At 42.4% G+C, this 23,823-nt stretch overlaps 1 protein-coding gene across 6 annotated transcripts in view; it reads left to right on the plus strand.

Moving 5' to 3' along the window:
- sh3pxd2aa (SH3 and PX domains 2Aa) overlaps positions 1-22,122 on the plus strand; it is a 109,280-nt gene extending 87,158 nt beyond the window's left edge. For 2 of the 6 annotated variants that reach the window (XM_029452047.1, XM_029452200.1), the window contains 7 exons: positions 2,211-2,294; positions 8,738-8,855; positions 10,574-10,977; positions 11,090-11,104; positions 11,950-11,999; positions 12,443-12,562; positions 12,974-22,122. In XM_029452047.1, the coding sequence (XP_029307907.1) occupies positions 2,211-2,294; positions 8,738-8,855; positions 10,574-10,977; positions 11,090-11,104; positions 11,950-11,999; positions 12,443-12,562; positions 12,974-14,989 (2,807 nt within the window). In that variant the 3' untranslated portion in view covers positions 14,990-22,122. The remainder of the gene's footprint in view (positions 1-2,210; positions 2,295-8,737; positions 8,856-10,573; positions 10,978-11,089; positions 11,105-11,949; positions 12,000-12,442; positions 12,563-12,973) is intronic. The other 4 variants (XM_029452121.1, XM_029452287.1, XM_029452370.1 and 1 more) reach the window with 3 other exon arrangements.
- Positions 22,123-23,823: the final 1,701 nt, after the last annotated feature.

Consider the following 23,823-nt stretch of genomic DNA (forward strand, 5'->3'; position numbering starts at 1 on the left):
ATTATAGACAGTAATGACTTTAAAGAGGAAGGTTGACAGTGTGCACATACACAGACATGGATCCTTACACAACATTATGCTTAATCAGGTGCTCAAAAGGAATTCCTGATTTATAGATTTGTGTCCATCCATTGTCATCTCATGTCCGTTTCTGGTGTTTACTAAATAATCAAACACATGTAGTAACGTGTGCTGCTTTAATATATGTTATTGCAAATTAAATATAAAACAAGTAATTTAAAAATGCCACCTTGCGAAACAGCATTTTACCCTTTTTAAACATTTCATAGTCTAAACCAGGGGTCTTCAACAGTGGGTCATTTGGTGTGACCCTTAGGGGGTCCTCAGAGTTACTGCTGGAGGGCCGCCAAATTATTGTTTGATAATATTTGAATTTTTTTATTTAAATATTTCAAAAATGACAAACTATAGTAACATAAATCCAACATATTATTAGCAACAATAAATTGGCCTATTTGGAAAAAATTAATAAAAGAATTGACAACACATTGATGATCGTCTAACTGTAACCCATGAATCCTCGTGCAGTTACGTGAGCTAACTCACTGCGCTGTATCTATCCATAATGGTGAGCTAGTGGCTACGTATTATATTAATAGCTTAGTTTTGCACCATAAAAAGTATGTTTATATATATATATATATATATATGCGCTTTAGGCTGCCTTACACGTTATTGTAGGACCACCTTCAATTTGCAACTCAATGTTATACATATGTAATAGTGGGCCCCTGCTCCGTCTCTCGTTCAGCTGAGGGGTCCTTGGCCTGAAAAACGTTGAAGACCCCTAGTCTAAACAAATAATTATTAACAGAGTAACAGAAAACTGAAAATGTATATAGTTTTCTCTTTGCCACTTTGTCCGACTTGTTAGTACGGATGCACCGCTCCCAGCTTTCAGTCCTGATACTGATGAGGTACCAGTGTTTATTAATAAGCTGTGCGCCTCACGTCATCATTCTGTTGTGTGTAAATCCAACATCAGGCTTGACTTAGGCATCGTAACAATATCTTCTAATTACTAAATTGTAATTAATTATTAAATAATAAATCCGACACCAACTTGGTAAACAATCTTTAAAATTAACAGGAAGTACAATTAAAGTGTGAAGCTAGTTTAATGCAGGAACACATTGGTCAAAACCTTAACTGGAACTAACATTCCAGTATATAATGTATATAGTATATAGACATAGAATTTAATTGAATAGATCATTGTCACCAATACCCGATATTTGAGTCAGTACCGTCCTGATGCCGAATTGGTGCAGTCGCTACTTGTAAGGAGAACTCTGTGTGTTCATGATGTAGCCTGTCAGGGGAACACTGGACCAGCATGCCCGCTACAGTAGCTGACTTTGATGATATTTGTGTGGACAAAAATATGGTTGCTGACTAACAGCTAGAAGGCAGCAGTGATCTTTTTTTGTGTTTCACGTTCATGATGTGTGTCCCCTCATGGAGAGGTGGGGGGGGAGTGTGTCAATAGCGAGGAATGTTGTTGGCATTAAAAGCTCTCTACATGGTGTTATGTTGTCCGTTGTATCAGTCAGAAGTTTGAAAAATTCCCTACTGAAATGCAAACATAATAAATATGCCCAGTACATATCCAGCTATAAATAATGGTAGTTTAATTTGGTGGTTAGACATAATCCATCCTAAATAAGTAACGACAAGTTGACTCTCAAATGAATCCTTTGTATGTAATTTTGAATTTGACTCCATGCTTCTCCATACCTCAGGAAGTACAAGTTGTGACACACACATGTTAAAGTGGCCCATATACACTGCATGTTGTACACCATGGCAACGCCCATGACTGGATCAGCAGCCGTTACCATGGCATCGTTAAAGCCAAAGATGTAAAACTATTGTTTTATATCTGTGATAGAACTGGGTGAATATATGTAGAGGAATTGTAAACAATTAAATAATCCACCAGCAGAAAACTTTGAATTTAACACATCCTTAGCCAACATACTTACAAACCCAGCTAATCATTGCAAGAGATGAGTGGCTTCTTTCTTGACATACAGCAGTTGTTCATTTGCCAATGTCCCCTGGAAACTACTGTGGTGCTGCTAACAACAGCTTTTTTTGCCTGTGTCCACTTTGCTAATCTATGCTTCTCACACTAACTCCCCATTTGTTTGTTTGTTTTCCTTTTGGTTGCTCCTCATCATCATCAGTTACTAAGAGACGCAAGGCACATCTGAAGAGGCTGGATCGCCGTTGGACCCTCGGGGGTATAGTCAACCGCCAGCAGAGCAGAGGTGAACACGGAGACAGAGGGCATACACACACTCACACACACACAGATCACACTGTTACGGAGAATGCATACATATCCCACATAGATTACAGACCCACACACCCACACGTGTACCCTCACGTGTACCCTCACGTGTACCCTCACGTGTGCCCTCACATGGTTCCACACGAGTACCCTTACGTGTACCCTCACGTGTACCCTCACGTGTACCCTCGCGTGTACCCACGCGTGTACCCACGCGTGTACCCACGCGTGTACCCTCACGCGTGTACCCTCACGTGTACCCTCACGTGTACCCTCACGTGTACCCTCACGTGTACCCACACGTGTACCCACACGTGTACCCACACGTGTACCCACAAGGGATCAGATGCTGAGGCCAGTCTGTATATAGCACATTTCAACAACATGGCAATTCAAAGTGTGATGGTCAAATTCTTCCATCCCAATGTCATTTTATATCTTGATAACAATATATATCACGATATAGCATGTTTTCTACTAATTCACTAAATTAATACACAAAAAAAAATTAATATTGGCCTTGCTAATATTGCGATAGAAACGATATAGAAAAATATATGTTAGACATTTTTAATATGTTTTAGACGATATTTATTGCTCAGCCCTATGACAAAGGCCAAAATGTTGCCTGATGTTTATTTTTAGCGTCGCTGATTGTTGGAAATTCCTTCTGCTACAGAAGCAGTTGTAGCCCGGTCCAGTTAGGAGGAGTGAGGGGTTAGCAGTCAATGACGGTATAAAACAGTCAATAATAACCGCAACCACGAAAGGTCCTTGAGCATACAGTCAGATTACTGCACAATAAATATTATCTTGATGGGTCGGGCAGTATGCCAGATTAGCTGTGGACAGAGAGACACATACACACAGTACACTACTTCCCCACAAACAAATATATAGTACCACAGCTGAGCCCCTCCCATGGCCCCATTCCTCTGTACACTCACATATTTTGCGACCACATGGTAAACAACCTCATTTACATCTTCACCAGCCAGCCAACAACAACAGCATATTGGGTGGCCATGAGTCAGCTCTGACAGTAAAATCTTAAATCTCACTCCATCAAACTTGGAACACTCTTCAGCTCACACAGAGCAGCAAAATAATTGGACTGCATTAAACAGATTTGGATAATTAAAGGCTATTGGGCTCCCACAGCACAAACGCAACAACCGTGACGGCCACTGAGCCATGTGAACATAAATGATTGTATAACAGTGTTGCTGCTTAATTAAAGCAAGCTCCCTTAGGTTTAAAATGCTGTTAATGACTTTTTAATTTCGCTTGTAATTCTTCAAAAAAAGAGGCAAACATGAACATTTACTAGTATGCTTTTAATGCTTTATTTTAGCGTTTTTACAGAAAGAGACACGTGAGTCTATGTCTGAAAATCCCCTCTCTTAGGGGCGCTTTCTAATTCAAACGTTTCCCAGACTGTCAGTGAGGCACCTGTCTGTTTCCGTGCTTAGTCAGGGCTTCAAACTGACACCTTGTACTCATAATTATGTTTAGGGAAGCTGTTCCTGTTCCTGTGTAAAAACCTTAAAATTCTGAATTCATCATCATACTATACGCTGGCTGGACTGGCTTGTGTTTTAGTGATTATTCAGAGGAGATGAAATACAAGGCAAACGTGGGTCCAATGGTATGTGCCTCTACTCTAGTTACTTATACTGTACAGGAGAGAATACCTTGGTGTAAAAAACTCAGGGCCCTGCTTCTAAAAACACACACACTGACATACGGGAGATACACATACGTATAGTCAACAGCCTCAGGCAGGTGATGCAGGGTAAGTTGCACACCTGGCCACATACTCATGTAATCCTATTTAGGTTTTGTGGGGAAGAGTAGTGATAGACAGGGGAACATTGCTCATTCTCTTCCCCCACACAGCTGATTCAGGAATTCAAACTGGTCACCGTTTACAGTATATCATGATTCATACACGGGATATGAAGCGAGCCAGGTTAGGGGAACAGTGTTAGGCAGGTCTGCAGGAATGTGTCCCAGAACAGAACAGTGAGGCTCAGCCCCAATGAGCTGGTGGAAAGTGTGAGAGTGGGACAGCAGCCCAATCTGCGCACTGGTTTTAATCACACAGACCTCAACCTCTACAGAGCGAGGGATGAGTCACCCGGCTAGTTGTCGCCACCAGAGAATGAGGGCGTGAAAGTCTTGAAATCCAGCACTTACTTTTTTAGACACCTACCTTTTTACTTTTGTAGGTTAGAGGTACTATTTCAGGTCACATTTTTGTGATACCTTATTGTTATTTTTGTACAGTGTGATTAAGCCACATTTGTATACACTTGAATATATTACTTTCTTTAAAATGCAGGGCTGGATTTCAACCAGCGTACCTGAATCCAGAATAATCTGACTTGAGGAGGGTCTCTGTTCTAAAATCTAGTTTCAAGACCTTCATTGCTACATGCTATAATTAAATGTGGCTGTGCCCCCATTAATGGTAAGTAAATAAAGGGCCAGAAGTACATTAGCTTCAAATAAGCCAAACCAATGTAAGTGCTACATACAGAAATAATGCAAAATATACAGTATATATATATTTTTATTGGCCAAGGTGCCGTCAAAAGAGATGAGTTTTCAGTCACAACGGAAGGTGTGCAGACTGTCTGCTGACCTGATATCCGTGGGGAGCTTGTTCCACCGTTTTGGAGCCAGGATAGCAAACAGGCGGTTTTGTTTGAGGGGAATCTGGGTCCCACTCGCAGTGAGGGACTAGCGAGCCAGTGGCCTGGATGTAGGAAACGGCTAATCCATTCACAGCACGGTAGGCCAGCACCAGAGTCTTGAAGCAGATTCGGGCCACCACTGGTAGCCAGTGAAGGGAGCAGAGAAGCGGTGTAGTGTGGGAGAACTTGGATAGATTGAAGACTGTAGAGGTCGGATGGCACATGAAGGCAGTCCGGCGAGGAGGGAGTTGCAGTAATCAAGGCATGATATGACAAGAGCCTGGACAAGTACCTGCGTCGCCTTCTGAGTCAGTAGGGACATATCCTCCTGCTGTTGTACAGAGTGTGTCTGCAGGAGCAGGTTGTTGCAGCGATGCTGGCTCTGAAGGACAGTTGGTCGTCCAGTGTCACACCCAGATTCCTTGCAGTCCGAGTCGGGGAAACAACTGAGGTGCCGATGTTGATGGGAAGGTCTTGGATGGGAGAGTCCTTCCCTGGAAGGAAAAGCAGTTTGGTCTTGTCGAGGTTGAGTTTCAAGAGGTGTGCGGACATCCACTGAGAGATGTCAGCCAGACAAGCCGAGATGTGTGCCTCCACCTGGGTTTCAGATCTTAGAAAAGACAGAATCAGCATAACTTAGCATTGCTTATACCAAAAATGCAAAATATTGTCATGGTGATTGAATCGTGAAATCTTTTGGCCAAAGTGTTTTGTTGAAAAGCATGTAATGTGAAATCAGACGCAGCTGTAGTGTATGCAATACATCATTGGGTTGTTCACCATTGACATTTGGCCCACAGACGGTCAAACAATATGAAGATCGGTTGGATTGACAACTGTGTACACTCCAAGCACTAGACCTCAGACAAGTTTATTTGCCTTAATAGATGAAGCCAAACAAAGGTTACGGCGGACTTAAAAGAACCTGAGGAGTTTCACATGGCAGCAAGTGTTATTGGCTACGTTGCAAACAAGCTAACGGCTCCTGAGCCAGTAGCTCTTTTTCCACCATCAAAAACTGCTGCTGCTGCTGCTATCTGGAATCATGTCAAAGTTAGTTTTTTTGGATTTTCCAGCTTTTTTTATTCACCACCACTCACACCATTCACTTTCTGACTGTATTACAGTGTGGTTACTGTACGCTGTCTTTCTTTGTTCTCATTTCCCCTGTGCTTCAATTAGTACAAGATCAAATACCAGTATGTGCAGGTACTGTAGTGGTTTGTGTGTAATTGCTTGGCACACCAAATGGCTTGGGTTTGCTATTGGGGATAATATGAGCCGTAAAGTTCTACCAGCTAATATTTGACACATTCCAAATTTCAATTCAATTTCCATTCTCTGCAACTTTCTCTGACTCTTATCCACCCCACTCTCTTCTCACCCTTATTGCTCCCTCTTTTACTTTGTGAATGGAGACACTACTGTCCCTGCCTGATAATGCATTGCTGAGCTAGCGATAAGAAACGTGTGAGTGAGGTTTTACAGCTCTGCAGAGACACTTGAGATACAGTTTGATTTAGTTGCGCTGGCAAAGGACAAAAACAAAGACCTATCACGTAGGATTTATGTTCTCGCAGGATGTAATTTGCTAATGGAGGAGAGCAGTCGTATACTCTGCAGCACGTTTGCTGACACAGACTTCTTTGCCTTTCACGTTAAGCTTCATAAAGAAGACGGGGACGTGATCCCGAGATCTTGACAATAAAATAAGGGCGCGCTCGGAACTCAAATTAAATTACAGCACATCTCTTTTTGGCTCCCCTGTGCTCTGACACGAAGCCAGGTCAGGGTGTTTTGACCTCTCCGGGGGTGTTGATTGGCTACTGACGGCAGAGTGACCTCATTGGTGGTGTCTCGCACTCAAAGGTTCAATGCGAGCCTGCCTCCCTCCGCCCGGCTGGCAGCGCTCTGTGCTTTCGCAGAGTGCTATCATTTACAGCAGGTCCCTAATCTGATTTATAGAATCCCACTGACCGCGCTCTCAACTCACTGTTCTGTTCTGCAGTGTGACACCGGAGCCAACACACACACACACACACACACACACACACACACACACACACACATACACACACACACACACACACACACACACACACACACACACACACACACACACACACACACACACATACAGATGGACACTTAAGCACTCGCATGCACAAACACACAGATGTGATTAATAGATGTGATTAATTAAATCTTTCATCTTTTATTCCAGTCCTCGTGGAATTAAAAGTGACTACATGATAAAAAACAAAACACACAGTCCCAAAGAGTTTGTTATTAGCACATCAATACACACATAACAAACACACACATTTAGGTAGACGTTCCAGATTCCTCTGTAAGCCATCCCATTTGTTATTCCCTGTCCATCTGCAAACACTCTCCCCAACCCCTACACACACACACACACACACACACACACACACACACACACACACACACACACACACACACACACACACATGCAGAGGTTCAGGGCCAGACATTCCACTCTGATCCACATTGTTGACCTCAGCTGCTCTGCAATGACAGGCAGGAGAGGAACTTGAATCCCCCGCCGTCTGGACGTACCCCACCTATTGAAGGCATGCGTTCATATGATTGAGCACACATACCTCTGAGATATCATCCCTGCCCCTCACATTTCCTTCATTACCTCCAGTCATCTAAGGTCACATTCTCCCCTGTCTAACTCATGCATTCATAGGACTATGCAGAATATGTAGGGTTTGTCAGTAGGGGCTGGTAAACATTCAACGTTGGCCCCTCCTCCCTTATTGTGCTCATCAGCGGGTGAAAGCCAACCACAGACTCACTCTGGTTTTGTAACGAGCTTTGTCCGCTTGCCGTTTTACCTCGCTGTATTTGCGTTTGTTCGGCGCTGCGTCCGCCATTTTTGTAGCTTCCTCTTGGATGCGTTATTGCGATCTGGAACCTGGTTGATGCCCGGAACATCCCGAACAAAAGAAAAAGAAAAGGGAAAATTCAGGCAGAGGTTAGGGGCTCTAAAGATACAGACACAAGTCTATACATTGTTTTTTAGGAAAATCCTACTCATTCTGCCTATGCGTCATCAAACTGATGATATTTCTTCCTCTGATACCATAACGATTCATCAGCCACTGAAATAAGCCAACGTGCTGTCCACTGATTATCTCTCCCACTGCTGGTCCGATCTACCTGCCAATCTATCGTCTCCTCGTCTGCTCCCATCTTTTGCCTCAGTGTCTATAAATCCCCTAACCTTCTACTGCTACCCACTAAGTCCATTATAGAAGTTCCTTCTCTCCAGGGTCTTGGAAGTCTAGCAGAGCGTGAGAGAGGAGTGGTGGTCAGATAGGGATCTGAGAAGAGAGTGCTAGCTCCAAATATCTTATCTCCTCAAGGGAGGCCTGCTGCTAGAAGAAGAATCTCTGAACACTGCATCAAGCTCCAACTAATGTGGCCTGCTGTTGATAATAAGGATGAGAGGTTCAGCCAGTAGAGGGAGCCGCTTGTTATTATTGTGTAAGACAAGGGGTGAAGGTTGTGTTTGTGTTGGTATAGAAATAGTCAGAGCATTTTAAGTAGGTCACACTTGCCATTTCCCCCTCATAAGGCCCTCTAGACAGATGTAAACTATACAGTGATCTAACCCCTCAATGTTTAGAGATAACAGTTAACTCACTCTGCTACTCTTTCTCTTTCCTTCACTCCTCTCGACCTCCAGAGGAGAAATACCTGACGATACAGCCGCACAGCAGTCAAGGGAAGGATGAAGTCAGCTTTGAGAAAGGGGTCACCGTGGAGGTCATCCAAAAGAACTTGGAGGGCTGGTGGTACATCAGGTGAGCAAACGTGGATGAGTATCAGCTTGGATGTATTATAAAGAGAACTGCATTCTAGCAGGCCATGCTCATTACTATGAAAGTTTCTCTGTGGCTCGACTGCCAGGGATAAAATTACCCGGATCTTCCACATCTATGGGCACATAGAGCAGACGCACTAGTGTTTCTTTAACCCCTCCTTCCAGCTGCTCGGTCTCATGCTCATTCAGAATAATAACTATGGATAACTAATGATTTGAATAAGGGCTATTTATGTGTTTGTACTGTCAAAAAGATACAATTTCTACAATGTAAGTCTATGGGGAAAGTCTTTTGGGCCCATTGTCATCACGTAACGGACAAGCTGTAATTCCACGGTTTGGCCACTAAAGCAATTGTCTTTAAAGCTGCTCTTCCTGGAGAAAGAGTAAAAGGTGCTCAGCTCATAAATACATTAGCAAAAGGAGAGAAATGGAATCTGTCAAAAGTGTTTTTGTTTTCAATACAATTTCAAAGTGAACGCCTCCTCGTAGAACATTGACACTGTTGATATTCGTCGTTGCTTAGTTTCCTGAAGCTCTCATTTGCACAATGATATTGAGATTCACATACGGCGCTCTCCACAGGTCAATTGGGCGTTCTGCGTTGGGTTTTTAATGTGTATGAGTGCGTCTGTCTGCCTGTTTGCACATGTGTGTGCTGTTTACCCAGCCAGTGTGTATTTCCTGCCAGTTGTTAGTTTCCTCATATCCCTGGGGGCGAAATACAGTGCAGCTCCACTACACAGCTGATTACTATCATATGCTGCCGGGTGACATGTGACATACACATGCAGTGTGCATGCTTTTATACACACAAACATACACACAGAGCCCCTGTTAATGTGCTTACTGTATGTGAATCCAGGATCTGAGGATAGAGGGTGTCGTACTGATTGTAAAGCCCCTTGAGCATAGTTTTATAAGAATTGTGATATATGGCTTTATAAATGAAATTGACTTCGGCCCCCATTGCAATGCACAACGAGTTGTTTCAGAGCACGATGTCCAACACCAAATAACACCAGCGGGCCATTTTAATACAGGGAAGTCTAAGCACGGGGCTTTTCTGTTGTGGGGAGTCCTTGTGGTCGCAGTTGGAGTTCTGCAACAGGGAAGCAGAAATGATCACATCTCTTCTGAGCAGAAAATGGCTCACCTAGAGGCAAATGACTCAGAGTTGCATTTGAAAACATTACTTATTTTTTCACAAAGCACTCTAAAATTACTCATTTAGCTTAACAATGAATGTTGAAATGTGGGAAAGCGGAGTCTCTTTGCATATATTATTGAGGCTGTTTACTTGCCTTTGGCTACGTCTGCGTCACGAGAATACAATAGTGTTCTGTTTTTCAATACACCGGATCCTATTCTGTGTATTTTATTACATTCTGTAATACCAGAGAATGTGGAAATGTAGTTGTTTATTCATTCTAGGTATGATTTATGGTCCAACTAGTATCAGTGCACGGGGTGTTCTTGTGATTTAGTATTGCAGCTGGGAGACTCACTAAAGGCAGATTTAAATCCAGATTTCTTTTGTCCCTTATGTGGGTCAAGCTCCAAAAACTCTGTATCTTAATACCCATAATGCCTGGTTCACAGCTTTCAAACTCTATGCCCCCATAAAGTAAGTTTTACTCTATGTGCAAGATGTATATTATTCTATTAAACATTCCATCTAATACATTCTACACACAGATACTTAGGGAAAGAGGGCTGGGCCCCTGCCTCCTACTTGAAAAAGGTGAAAGATGACTTCTCCCCCCGCAAGAAGACCCTGACAGGCCCCGTGGAGATCATCGGCAACATCATGGAGATCAGCAACCTGTTGCAAAAGAAGTCGGTCAGCGAGAAGGACATCCAGACAGACGGAGAGGGGAGCACCACGCCGGAGCGCCACATCTCCAAGAGCGAGATCAGCCTGCCCATGCCCTATAACTCTGAAATTAACGCTGAGACGGGCAGGAGGCTGAGCGCGGGCCGTGACACCAACAGCCCATGTCTGGGAATTGCAGCGAGTGCTGCCCTAAATGAAAATAAAGCAAGGGGCGAGCCAGGGTCCCCGGCTGTTGCAAGAGTGGCGCCGCATAGAGTCCAAATTGGTGAGTATTTGTGTTCTGTTAGGAGACAGTTGTAAATGCATTGCAGCGGTGGAGTGGAGGATTTGTAGTCTTTGTATGAGACATTAAGATGTGTCACTTTCCTTTTGTGTAGGCTTTGATGCTATAGGTAAGCTACCCTGCTGATGGTGTATCTAATGGTGATGGTGGTGTAATCTAACATCATATACTGAGTCACACTAATCTGTGAGGCTGTTTAACCTTGGGGTGGTGTGTGGGTTTCCATTTCACTCACTTACTAAGACTTTATGGCTGATTTTGTTTAACAAGCTTTTGTTTCTTATGACATTATATTTGTGCCTCATTCCTGAGTTTGTGTTTTGCAAATTTTTTAATTATATTTTGGTTGAATGTTATAATCACACGAAGAAAACTTTGATTTGAGAAAACAAAAATGTATCATGAGCTAAAAAATAAAGTATTTGCTAATATATACTGTAAATGCACAATGATAACCTTTTTCACCCCGTATAAATATTAGACTGAACTCAGGGATGTCAACAATTCAGTCACCATTAAAGTTCCAATTTTAAAGTCCATTGAATATTTTAAAAATGATTGATCATCATCAAGGTAGCCAACTAGCCTAGTTAGCTACTGCAATGCAGACGTTATCAAGCAACCTACCAAGATAGCGAGGCTGCAAGATAATAAAGCACCGACTAACTTCCAATCAGAATTTAGAAACTTTAAGTTACTTGATTAACCCTGGTTCTCTGAGGAGCATAAGTAAGATGTCTCACTGCTGTGCTTATTTTGAATGATCCTGCGTCGGGCTCTGATGCAGACGTCTTGACTGCCACTTAAGGCTGCTGCAATGGTTTAAGTATTTCTGTCCTTGCACGCACAGGAATGAGGAACACATACAACTCCACAGTTCCTGTTACTGTTAGATGTAGGTGGTTGTAAGTGCATTGCAAATACGTTTTAATGAGATGTTTCTTTGTTTATCAGGGTCTCCAAATCTGAGACAGAAACCTCCCCCACGAAGAGAACCCAACTTGGTAAGACACTTAACAAGCTGCTGCTTCCTAACAATACCCAAGGGGGTTCAGCATGGATATGTCAGAACTACACTAGTTATACATGAAACAGATTTCAAAGCAGTATAAGTGCAGTAAAAGAGAATATAAACATAAAAATAAATATTATTAATTAGCTCCCAGCTTACTGCAAGAGTTGGCATGGCAACCATATAAGCACACAAGTGTAATTTCAGCATGTCTTTGATTATCTAATTCTACTACTACACACACTTAAATACTATACACTATATATGTATCATCATCATTATTTTCATATGTAGTCATAAACCATATATGTCAAAATGTTTGCCAATCATTCCTTATGCTTTTAGTTATAATCATTCCTAAGATGTGGTCAGATACATTATAATGATGGCTAGATATGATGTCAGCTGCTCACATCTCTCCCATTTGCTGCACAGGGATTTCAGTTACCCAAACCACCAGCGCCTCCTGCTGTGGAAGCAGAGTATTACACTATAGCTGATTTCCAGTCTTCGATCTCTGATGGCATCAGTTTCCGTGGAGGACAAAAGGCTGATGTAAGAGGCCAGATCTACATTGTCGTCACTGAGATTAGACAGTCAGGGCTCATTGAATACGTATGTCAGCCGAGTGCTCCCCAGATAGACAGGGAAGTTAAGGCAGTAGAGATGCGACCTTGAGATTTATTTTTGAATGTGATGATGTAGACATAATTCACTCTGCGAGACTCAGATAGAGAGATGAAGATAACATGCTGTAGATTCCTTTTTTGTTATGTTGAGCTGACAATTCTAGACAGTGTTAACTTTTGTCATTCAGCCATAAGACTGTAAAAGCAGATGTAATAACAGCATGTTAGGGTCATCTGAACATTTAACCCTTAAACCTAATCAGTGTTTAGCAAGTTTAACAAATCCTAAAGAGAGAACCTTTGACATAGCTTTTATCTTCCATGTCTTGTTGTGTAGGTGATAGAAAAAAACCCTGGGGGCTGGTGGTATGTGCAGATTGGAGAGATGGAGGGCTGGGCCCCCTGCTCCTACATTGACAAGCGCAAGAAGCCCAACCTCAGCCGTCGAACCAGCACCCTGACCCGGCCCAAAGTCCCACCCCCAGCTCCACCTGTCAAAAAACAAGACTCCGAGGAGCCGCCCCCTCCTGCTAACTCAAAAGTCTCAGAACCGCCTAGCAGGCCTGTGTACGAGGAGCCTGAATATGATGTTCCTGCAGTTGGATGCGAAGGTGAATCGGACACAGATTCCCTGAAGGATGAGCGCGCCATGGATGTGAAGATTAGCAGCGTGGTCAGTGACAAGTACCGCAGCTCCCCTCCTTCCTGCAAGGCCTCTCCTCCTGTCTGCAAGGCGTCGCCTGTGTTCACTCGTCGAAGAGCTTCCTTCAGGTCTGTAGAGGAGGTTGCCAAAGAGGAGTGTATCTATGAGAACGACGGCTTCAGGCCAAGCAGTGGTGTTGAAAGAACTTCAGTCAAAGGTTCCAGTGAGCCAAATTCCCCAAGGAGCTACCATTCCTCCACAGTCCCACGCAAACCCTCCGGATCCTCACCTTTAGCTGGTAGACCCATGAAGACCATGACACCAGAGATGAACCGGAGAAGCCAGACTCTTGGCAGACACATAGACATCAGCCTCAGGTCGCAGGACAACAGCCCCCACTCCTCTTCAGATGAATTGAGCAGAGGGGCCAAGAAAGGCCCTGCCTTCAGCCGGGATGTGGAGCAGAGAATAGGTCAGAGCCCCTCCACCAGGCCCAAGCCTTCTGTCAGACCTAAACCACTCCTGACCAAATCTGAGCCCCAGAGTCCTGAGAGAATGGACATCAGCTCTTTGAGACGACAGCTGAGGCCTACAAGTCAGTTTCGGCCTCATGGCCTCAAACCTACTCGTGGGGATGACTCTGAAACAGCCTCTGTCATCTCATCAGAGGACTCGAGGTGTTCGCGCAGCACCTCAGATCTCTCTTCTGTTTACTCCAAAGGGAGCCGTGGTGACTTGGACATGGAAAGCCCCAACCTCTACCGCTCCCTGGATGTCTATAAAAAGGTCCAGGACTCTGAGGTCAGCTTTCCAGCCGGGGTGGAGGTTGAGGTTCTGGAGAAGCAGGAGAGCGGTTGGTGGTACATCCGTTGGGGAGCCGAAGAGGGCTGGGCTCCCTCGTACTACCTGGAGCCTGTCAGACAAGTGGTCGATGCAGGTGGGTTAGAACTAGATGGACATGGGAGTGGTGGGAGTAAGTCCAACAGCCTGGAGAAAAACGAGCAGCAAGTTTTGGCCCTCAATAGCATCAATATTCAGGGTCTGGGCCAGCAGCATCAAGGCTTGAGAAGGAACACTCCGCCAATTCCCTCCAAGCCTCCCGGTGGCTTCTCGAAGCCTTCCGGGATGGTTAATGGAGGTGTTCGGATGAGGAACGGGGTACGCCAGGTGGCAGTGAGGCCTCAGTCTGTATTTGTGACCACATCACAGCCAGCAAAGGATGCACACTACATGACAGGGTCTCTGAGGCGAAACGACTCTCTTAATAGAAGTGATCACTATGGCTCTGGTTCTGCCACTCTTGGTGTCCGCCGAAATGCCTCCTTCAGCACCGTGCGACCACATGTAGTTGTTGAAAGTCATACGAGGCCTGCTGAGCGCTCCAGCCTGGGATCGTCAGGGAGCTCATTCAACACAAGCAATGTCCAGGACGCCCTGAGCAGAGTCAACCAACGCAACGGCATCCCTGTATCCACGGTTCGACCTAAGCCCATAGAGAAGAGCCAGCTGATCCACAATAACCTCGGCAGAGATGTGTACGTGTCCATCGCTGACTATCGTGGCGATGAGGAAACAATGGGTTTCACCGAAGGCACCTGTCTGGAGGTGCTGGAAAGAAACCCCAATGGATGGTGGTACTGCCAGGTGCAGGACAGCCTGCTTCCCCGCAAGGGCTGGGTCCCCTCCAACTACCTAGAGCGGAAAAAATAAAAACTAACCCCACATCCTTCCCCTTCCCCCCTCATTCCCTTTTGGATGTCTACAAGGACGTCGGTGGCATCACTCCTTAAGAATGTTACCCGCAATCTCCCGTAAGCAATATGTCCTTGAAAATGTACATTTATGACTGCGTGTAAAAAGAAAGATGTTTTAATCTGATAAGGAAGGACACTTTTAGTGCTGGTTTACTAAAATGTATATGAAGAGCAGTGTAAAGATTCAAAATATTTTGTCTGGGATTGAGCGACAAACTAAAAATTGGTCATCCTTCAGTGAGGAAAGTTAAAGAGGACAGTGTCTAAGATATAACATGGTATGAATGGGAGTAATAACCTCTTAAAAGAGGTTTGCATCATGTGATACAGAAGTTGAGCGGGTTAATGGTTATGCTTATTCCTGCCCATCACTGACTCTGATGGCCAATATGTGCCTTTTGTATTTGATCACCTGAATGGAGGTCCTAAATGGTGGATGGCAAAACATTGAATCAACCAAATCTTTTAAGAGTGCCATAGGCCTATGAGAATTTCCATAACCAATTAAGAGCTCTGCTGTAGAGTGCAAACAAAGTGCAAAGTTTCCATTAAGAGTGCTCTGATTGGTCCAATACAGATTAAAGAAAGAAAGTGAGATTAAAATGAGTCAGAGAATCTATTTGTTTTAAACCAAAAGTCATCAAGCAAACTAAAACATTTTAATCTCATTATCAGTATTGTATTATTTTGTTTCATTGTTGACGTTATAATGTCTTTTGTTGATTCCTTAGAGAATTATTTCTGCTTTCTTGTGACATCTGTTAACCACCGACAGCCTAGAATTGGAAAAATTTAAGTTCCCGCCTCCTGTCATGTACCATCACCACTGGTCCAATATGCAGGAGCTGCTCACGTTTCATAAATTGGCATAGTTTGGGTGTAGATTCTCAAGCCCAAGAAAGATATGTTAGTATTCATGCTATTAATCCCAGATGTAACTATCCGGGATAACACATGTATTTTTTTAAAAACACCTGTGAAACTTGAAAATAACAGTCATGTTTTTTAAGTTTAAGTAAGGAACAACTTGCTCTCCAGAACAAACCCACCTCATATCTGGGTACCGAATAACCTCAGAAGATGAAAACAATTAGTTTACATAGTTTAGGTTTACTGTAGTGCTTTTAGTTCAAGAAACATTTGATTTTGTATATATTTAGATTTTTATACACATAATAATACCGCTGTATTGTATGTATTGAATAAGTACTGGAAATGCGATGAAATAATTGAATCCCAGGGATTTATTTGCATAGCATTTATCCCAAAATGTGATCAAACCAGAGAGAAATGTCATTTCATTGGCAATGTTTGGGTGATTTTACTATTTATTTATGGTACAAGTAATACAGTGTATTCACAAAATGCCTAAAACGAGTTATATGAACTGAAATAAAACCAGTACCTGGAAAAACTTGATACATGTTCTCAAAGTAAGCAATTTCATCATAATATTAGATATTACTACACAGTATAGGTTTTTGACATCAAATATAAGACAACATAGTGTATTAATTTGTTAAGTTACGGTATTTTTCCCATCATCCTAGTTGTAGTTGGGTTTCATACCAAATATTATAAGATCATATAAAGAAGACTTATCAATCACCAAGTTAGAAATAATTCATCCCAAATGCAGAAGTGAAATATGAGAATTTGACATTCTGAGCTAAAATATTTGAAAATTCAAACGGCTGATGTTCAAGACTGCTGAAATACATTTTCTAATGAGGGTGTGAGCTCTCTGCATGAGGCTGAACACTAACTTTTCATAATGTTTCTGCTGGACAGTATCACAGTATTAAACAGAGTACAGTACCTGCTAGATCGCAGTTATCTATTTTAGTGAGAACATATTTGTTTTTTGTTTGTCAATGTGTTACTCTGTGATCACACAGTGACAATAATGAGGAACGAAGTGGTTCTGTTTTGTGAATTAGTGCACTTTAAACCCGTTTTTATGGTGCATTAATGTAAAGATGCAGTAAATACTCAGCATAATATTTATTGAATAGGTTTTTGTAATTATTCAGTTTCTCCCTATTCTTTTTTTACTCAACTCATATGAGAGGTGGAACTCTGTGTTGAGTTCTCTCCATGCCAAAGTTTGAGTAGAATTGGAGAAGTGGAGACCTCTTGTGGAAGGTCAGAGGTACTGCAACACGGTTTGTATCCCATCCACAAGGCTTACCAGCCGTCCTACCTCAGTGCAATAAGAAATGCACTGCTGGTCAGTGAGTCTCACCAAAAACTGTACAGAATTTTTTTCCCTTAATATTTTGAAATCTCAGTGCAGCTAAAATATTTTCGTAGCACGTATTTTGTATTAGGCAATAATTTATTTTTTGAAATTTAACAAAAAGTAACTTTTTTCCTCTATGCTGTGTGCTGCAACTTTAGCAAATCATGGGCACTTCCTTCATCTTTATTGCGCTTTACATAATGCCTGATTTTATACATATTTATTATGAATACGTTTATATCTTATCACAGTTTGACAATCACCTTATTCCTCCACTTAAGATATTACTGTATACCATTATACAGATTATCATTGTTACAGAAATTGGACTTCGCTCACCTGAACGGCAACCCAGCAGTCAACTAAAAAAGTCATAATTTAACTGAGTATGTGAGATATTTGCATTCATTTTAGAAAATATAACCATTTAAGGATAAGTAATGAATTAAGAATTAGGATGTTGATGTTTGCTGTCCGGTAACAAGGCCCCTCCCCACCCAGACGAAGGCATTATGTAAATGTTTTAAATCACTTTGTACATTTGGCTCCAGCACATATTATTATTGCATATTGCTTCTTTGAGTTTTTAGAAAAGCGCTATACAAATCTAATGTATTATTTTGATTGAGCTGAATTTACTTGGCTGAAATAGCAAGGGAATCGTTCTGTGTCAAGCTTACATTTAGCGGCGCACTGTCTTTATTCATGCTTTACATTTGTTTTGTTTTCTTATTTTCCTTTTTTACCCTTTTTCTCAAATTCTGAAATGTACCCGCAAGCAAGTGTGCAATAGATAAGAAACACATCATGCTTCAAAAAGAGGAAGGAGATCACAGGTGTAGAAGAAACGTGAACAATGACATTTCATCTGTTGGGAGTAGATATTCCCAGTCAAACTGCCAGACATGAGCTTTTACCATCATTTCAAGCGTATCGTTTTGAGTGGATCTTAAAGAGCAGATGTGAAAGGCTCTACAAGCGTTGGAAAAGTCATTGGACCAAAGCAGTGGAATGTGACATCTCATTATCTCCTGATGTGACAGACTTTTAAAAATAACTCGCATGAGAATCTCTGCTGCTCCTGCAGCAGTGGACAGTGATTTGTGAATGGCATGGCAGAAACCCGCTGACCCATTCTGTATTTACATTACAGCCATCTGGGGTCTTCTTCACAGATGGAGAGTCATGGGCCCATCATCAGGGGCCTCAGCGGCCCTGCTCTGACCTGTCACGTTCGTGCCTGAATGGAATTTTGATAGTTTCTTGTTTTTGTGTTGTTGTTTTCCTCTTTCTTTGTTTTGTTTTCTGGAGTGTGTCCTCTCTGCACCTACGCGGATGCCTCTCTTGACATTTAGCCCACCATTGTCAAATGAAGTCAGACTTTTTCCCTCACCAGTCATCACGGCGGAAGGTGACAATTGGAACCATCTCGGCGGTAAACAAGAGAGCGGGGAGATGAACACCCCTTCACGCCATTTCAGTTCAATCCATCAGCTTCCAGGATGTACGCCAAAAATAGAAAAACTTTTATTTTTCTCTTTGCTTAGCCCCAGGCAGGCCTTATCCATGTGTGACAGGTGAATATCATTGTGCTAAAGACTTGCTGCGTGTACAGGCCAATACACAGTTACCCTTTATTGTCAGTGGGGCTTGTGTCCATGAATCCTTTTGTTAGTTTGTACTTAAACTCCACCTTAAAGGAATGATCTGAGAAATACAATGATTTGCTTTCTTGCTGAGAGTCATATGAGAAGATTGATGCCACTTTCATGACATGAGGATGTTAAAGTTTGCTTTTTGTTACCTCACTTGTATGTTTGAGCTTCACTGTGCAGAATGACATGCACAGAGTTTTCACAGTTATGTGCTGAATGGTGAAAATGACTTGAGTTTAGGGCGTGTAGGTACCAGCATGATTTTGCGACATCACAACTGGAAGCCAATCGGCTCCAGTGTTCAACTTATGCATGTGTGATGTGGAAGCTTGTGGAATTGAGAAGTAAGAGACATCTCAGCAGTTTTTACAAGAGAAATATTTCCAATTAAATGCAATTGTAAGAATTTTTAACAAGGCCATTTAAGTATTATGTTGAAAAAGTCTTAAGTCGGGAATCTTTCAATATGAAGCTAAAGATATAAAACGAAAAAGTTTTGGTTTTACAAAAGATGCCAGGAAATAGTCCAGCACATCTCCCCACGTAAACCCAACCTGTCTTTTTTACTCTTTGGTTTTTGTACACATCAAACCAATGAGATAGATCCTGATACCTGATGAGCTGTCGGTGCTGGTGTAGCAGTTCACCTGTTCCCAGTGTTTCTGCTAAGCTAAGCTAATTATCTTCTGGCTTTGGCTTTAGCGTACAGACATGAGAGTGCTGTCAATCTTCTTATCCAACTCTCTGCAAGAAAGCGAATAAGTGTATTTCCCAAAATGTCTAACTGTTCCTTTAAGTTACAGGCTTCTTTTTCCATCATACCAGCTCAACCTATTTCAGATTCACGTTCTTATACCTGCGTGCATCCACACAGCACAATGGAAATGGAATTGGCGGATGTAATATGTTTGCATTCGCCGTGTGCACACATGCCAACACACATTAGATGATGATGAGGAGTCATTCACGGCAGAGGAAATGTATGACTTTCTTGATATATTCTCGGAGGTCAGCCAAGTGAGACAGCTCCGCTACGCCGGCACCCGCTTTTACTCCTCACTCTCTTTTTATTTTAACAAATGGACGCCACCTCTCAGGCGTGAAACACCTTAAACTCTGTAATCCCAAACACGAGCTGCGTATCCCTCCTGGCTGCACTTCCTCTCTGCTCAACACTTCTCTTTCTTCCCTCCCTCGCCACGTATTTCCATCTCTGTCCTTCCTCGACACAGCAGCCTGTTCCTGGTGAAACGATTGAGATATCTTGGAGGGCTCGGGTTGGGGTTGCATAATGAGATGGATAGCTTGCAGGTGCACTCAGAAGAAGAGAATTTGGAAGTAAAGGAAGAGATTTGCAAGAGCGGGATGCAGGGAGACACGATGGATCAGATAGTGGATTGTAGGAGACAGGGTGAGCGCGAGGTGAGGGGAGCTCTGCTTTGATGGGAGGGGGATGAAAGGCTGCTGGACGCTGTTACCACTCTGGAAACTATGAAGAATAATTTCTACTTACAGCGAACCCATTTTATCCAACTCCTTCTACCCAACTTCCACAAAGCCCAGACCTAATGAGCTCTCCGCTTCCGAACCTGAGCTGTGATCTTATCTCTGCAAACAATGTTTTAATTGCAGCACTTGATGTTCTTGGAGCTGCTTTGAAAGAAACTGCAAGTCAGCGAGTTCCCAGTACAGAAGCTTCTCTCAGTCTCACCCTCCGTCCACAGAGTAACTTTAAAAACTGATCCTACGTCTGATTGTAGCTTCTTTTACTGTCAGTGTCTTCAGATCTGTAGCCCTGAGGGGGAGAGAGTTAACATTGGTGTTGGAAAAAGCTTTTTGGGAATAAGACAAAAAAAAAGGCTTCAAATGGTGGATTCCCTGTCTCTCTTTTTTGCCTTATTCCTGTGTTTTTGTTGAGAACAATAATTGAATGTTGCAGAAGTGTATCACAGGATTTGAAGTGTTTGTTCACATCTAATGAAACAAGCTTTAATTCTTAATGGAAATAAAAGTAAAAAAGGCTCTGGGTTGGGTTATACAGGCAGCTGTTGGATAGAAGGGGGGGGTAGGTTTGATAAGAAAGTTTCTGTAAGTGTGTGGGAGCCGGTTTGAGGTATTTAGGGAGATGATTTTGTAGGTTTTTTAATTACTACGTAGTTTTAGTTTGAGGCAGTGTGAGAGAAGAAGGGAAAGAATAAGTGAAGCTGGAGGGTTTGTGGTAAAAAAGAAAAGAAAATCCCAAGCTTCGGAATCAGAGTATTCTGATTATTTATGTCATTCTGAAAACTTCCTCACAGAATCGCAGTTGTGAGACGTGCCAGCGGGTATCAGCGGGATCCGTCTGCAGAACAGAGGCTGTGTCGAGGAAAGAGGCGCGCGCCTGTGTCTCCGTTTGAATCCCTGTTTGTAATTAGCACAACAGTGTGTCTTAATTAACCTTCGCCAGTCACACGACACTGCGACGCTAACAGCGGCCTCCTGATCTGCACACTGCGTGTCTGCGGTGGAGCCAGCTGTCAGAAGTGATCGATGCTGAGTTACAGCTGAGGTAGATTCATCAGAAGGTGAAGACTGTTTTTAGCCTGGATGTTGCATTTATAGAATATTATTTGTCACCACCCTGCTGTGGAAAGCAGTGTGCCAAAAAACAAAACCTTGGATGCCCGACGCCATCATGCTCTTGATCTGTACATTCTGACAAAAACAATCCGTTACCAGCATGTCAAATACAATAACAACTGCAGGCCTTGAGTTGGACCAAAGGAGGTGCTATTCTTTTTTCTTTTTTCTTTTAATTGCCATTGTTGTTATGCAAATTGTGTTTAACTCTTGCAAGCTCCTTGTTTTCAAAAGATATGCCATGAGGAGACTAAGGAGGCTTTATGCCACTGTAAAAGTCAATGAGGAGTCATCTGCCCTCAAACATGGTGACAAGGCCACACAGTATCTGTTCACAGCAGCATCACACTGTACGTCAGTGCACTAAATACAATGAAAGCAACAACAGTCCAAATTCCTTTCTGATTGGAGATGTGTACACATGTGCATTGCTTTTGAAAACAGAGCATTTTCTTATCTACCGTTTCATTTTGACAAGTCTTGTTCCTTTTTTTGTATCTTGTACATGTTTACATTGTATCTCGCATTGCCCAAAAGAGAAACAATATTAAATGTATTATCTTTGTTGTTTTAGACCGGCTCCTTTTCGTTTGTGTCACACTTCCAGTCACATGTGCTCCTGCAGGTGAAGAGCAGCAAACCCCCTTCCTGCTCGTGATATCGCCAGATAGTATGTGACAGTAAGATTAGAGATTGAGACATTTATCTTTGTTCGCCTTATTGTGCCAGCTGGATTAAATGAGTTTAGATGTGGAGGAGCAGAACTATGAAGCTGGTTATATATAGAAAGGTATGAGTTATGGGAGAAAAGTGTGAGGCGGTTGAGAGTCGAATGAAGACGAACGAGCTCTCGGAGCCCCAGTTTCCCACTAAAGAGGAGAGACAAGAATTTGCTCTCCTGTATCCAAATGTGTGTTGAGAGATTTATCACTTGTGTCCAAAGTCACATGAAACACAGTATATGATTACACCTGAGAGTCAGTGCTGCACTGCAAACATTCACCTCTCAAAGCAAAATAGGCCTAAAGGTGTTCAGGAGGTTCATTGATGCTTGGACTGAGACTGATGACTTAAGCTGTTGCATTCTAATATGTTCACTAGCTTCAAATGATGAGAGCGGTGAGACTGAACCAAAACAGTAAAGTTGAGGGTCTCAAAACCGAAACTATTAGCTAAAAAAAGGCTAAAACGCTTCTTTAAACTGAGGGAAACTGTAGTCTGTGTGTCTGTAGGTTTGTCCTCTCACATAGGGTTTAATACACCTCCACACTATTCCCTGTTTCCTGAGGAATACAAAAACAGGACAAATGAGTTACATTCTAGGCGCAAACCAAATCGGCAAAAATCCGTCTAACAAACTGCAAAACTGTAATGACAGAATACAGCAAGTATAACTCTGGGGTCTGCGGGGACCCCAGTTGTTAGGATGAGGGGGAATGAAAATGTTCAATAATTGAATTTATTGAATTTAGTTTGTTTATACAAAAAACATTAGTCAAACATCACTTCCATGAGGCTGTTCAGCAGGTAATGAACTCGCAGCTAAAGTGAAGTTTATTTTATGTTCATTCTAATTTTGATTAACATAAATGACAACATATTAATCCCAATCTCACACGACACACGGTCATTGTACACGTTGTCTTAAGGCAGAGCTATCTTCTTTCATATTATATATTTCAGTTGTCAACATGTGGCTGGTCAGTAGCAGCTGGTACAATATGGGAGCCCTTTCTCTGTTCAGATATGATCTTATTGTATATGTGAGGACAACTGAGCATTTTCATCCACTCAAGAACACCTTGTTGAAAACAGAAAAAGCTACTAAGTGGACCCCTTGTTAAGATCTTTTGCCTAACAGGTAATTATATTTTTATTCCAAAGTAATCCTTTTCTAATGACACCCTTCACGTGGCGCTAGCAGGCAGGGGACTCTCCACTAGATGGCTGTCTTGAGCCAGTCTCGATCTGAGCCGTCCTCCAGACAGTGTTGATGAGACGTTTCCTTATGAATAGACCTGCACATTACAAACTCAATAAGTACGCTGACATTGAGTCTCAAAATGAAATTCTATTATGATCGGTCCTCTTTTCATACAGCATACTTAATAATATTGGTTGTGAACATTGAAGGATGAAGATCTGTGGCAGGGTTATGAATGCTCAGTTGAACAATGACAAGTATTAGATACACTTGTCTGGATTATTCTTTCCTCAAGATTATTACTCATTTTATTCATTTCCCTTAGTCAGTTCTTTTGTCTGGAGATGTCA

Source organism: Cottoperca gobio, chromosome 1, assembly GCF_900634415.1.
Source record: "Cottoperca gobio chromosome 1, fCotGob3.1, whole genome shotgun sequence".
In the NCBI taxonomy this organism is placed as follows: Eukaryota; Metazoa; Chordata; class Actinopteri; order Perciformes; family Bovichtidae; genus Cottoperca; species Cottoperca gobio.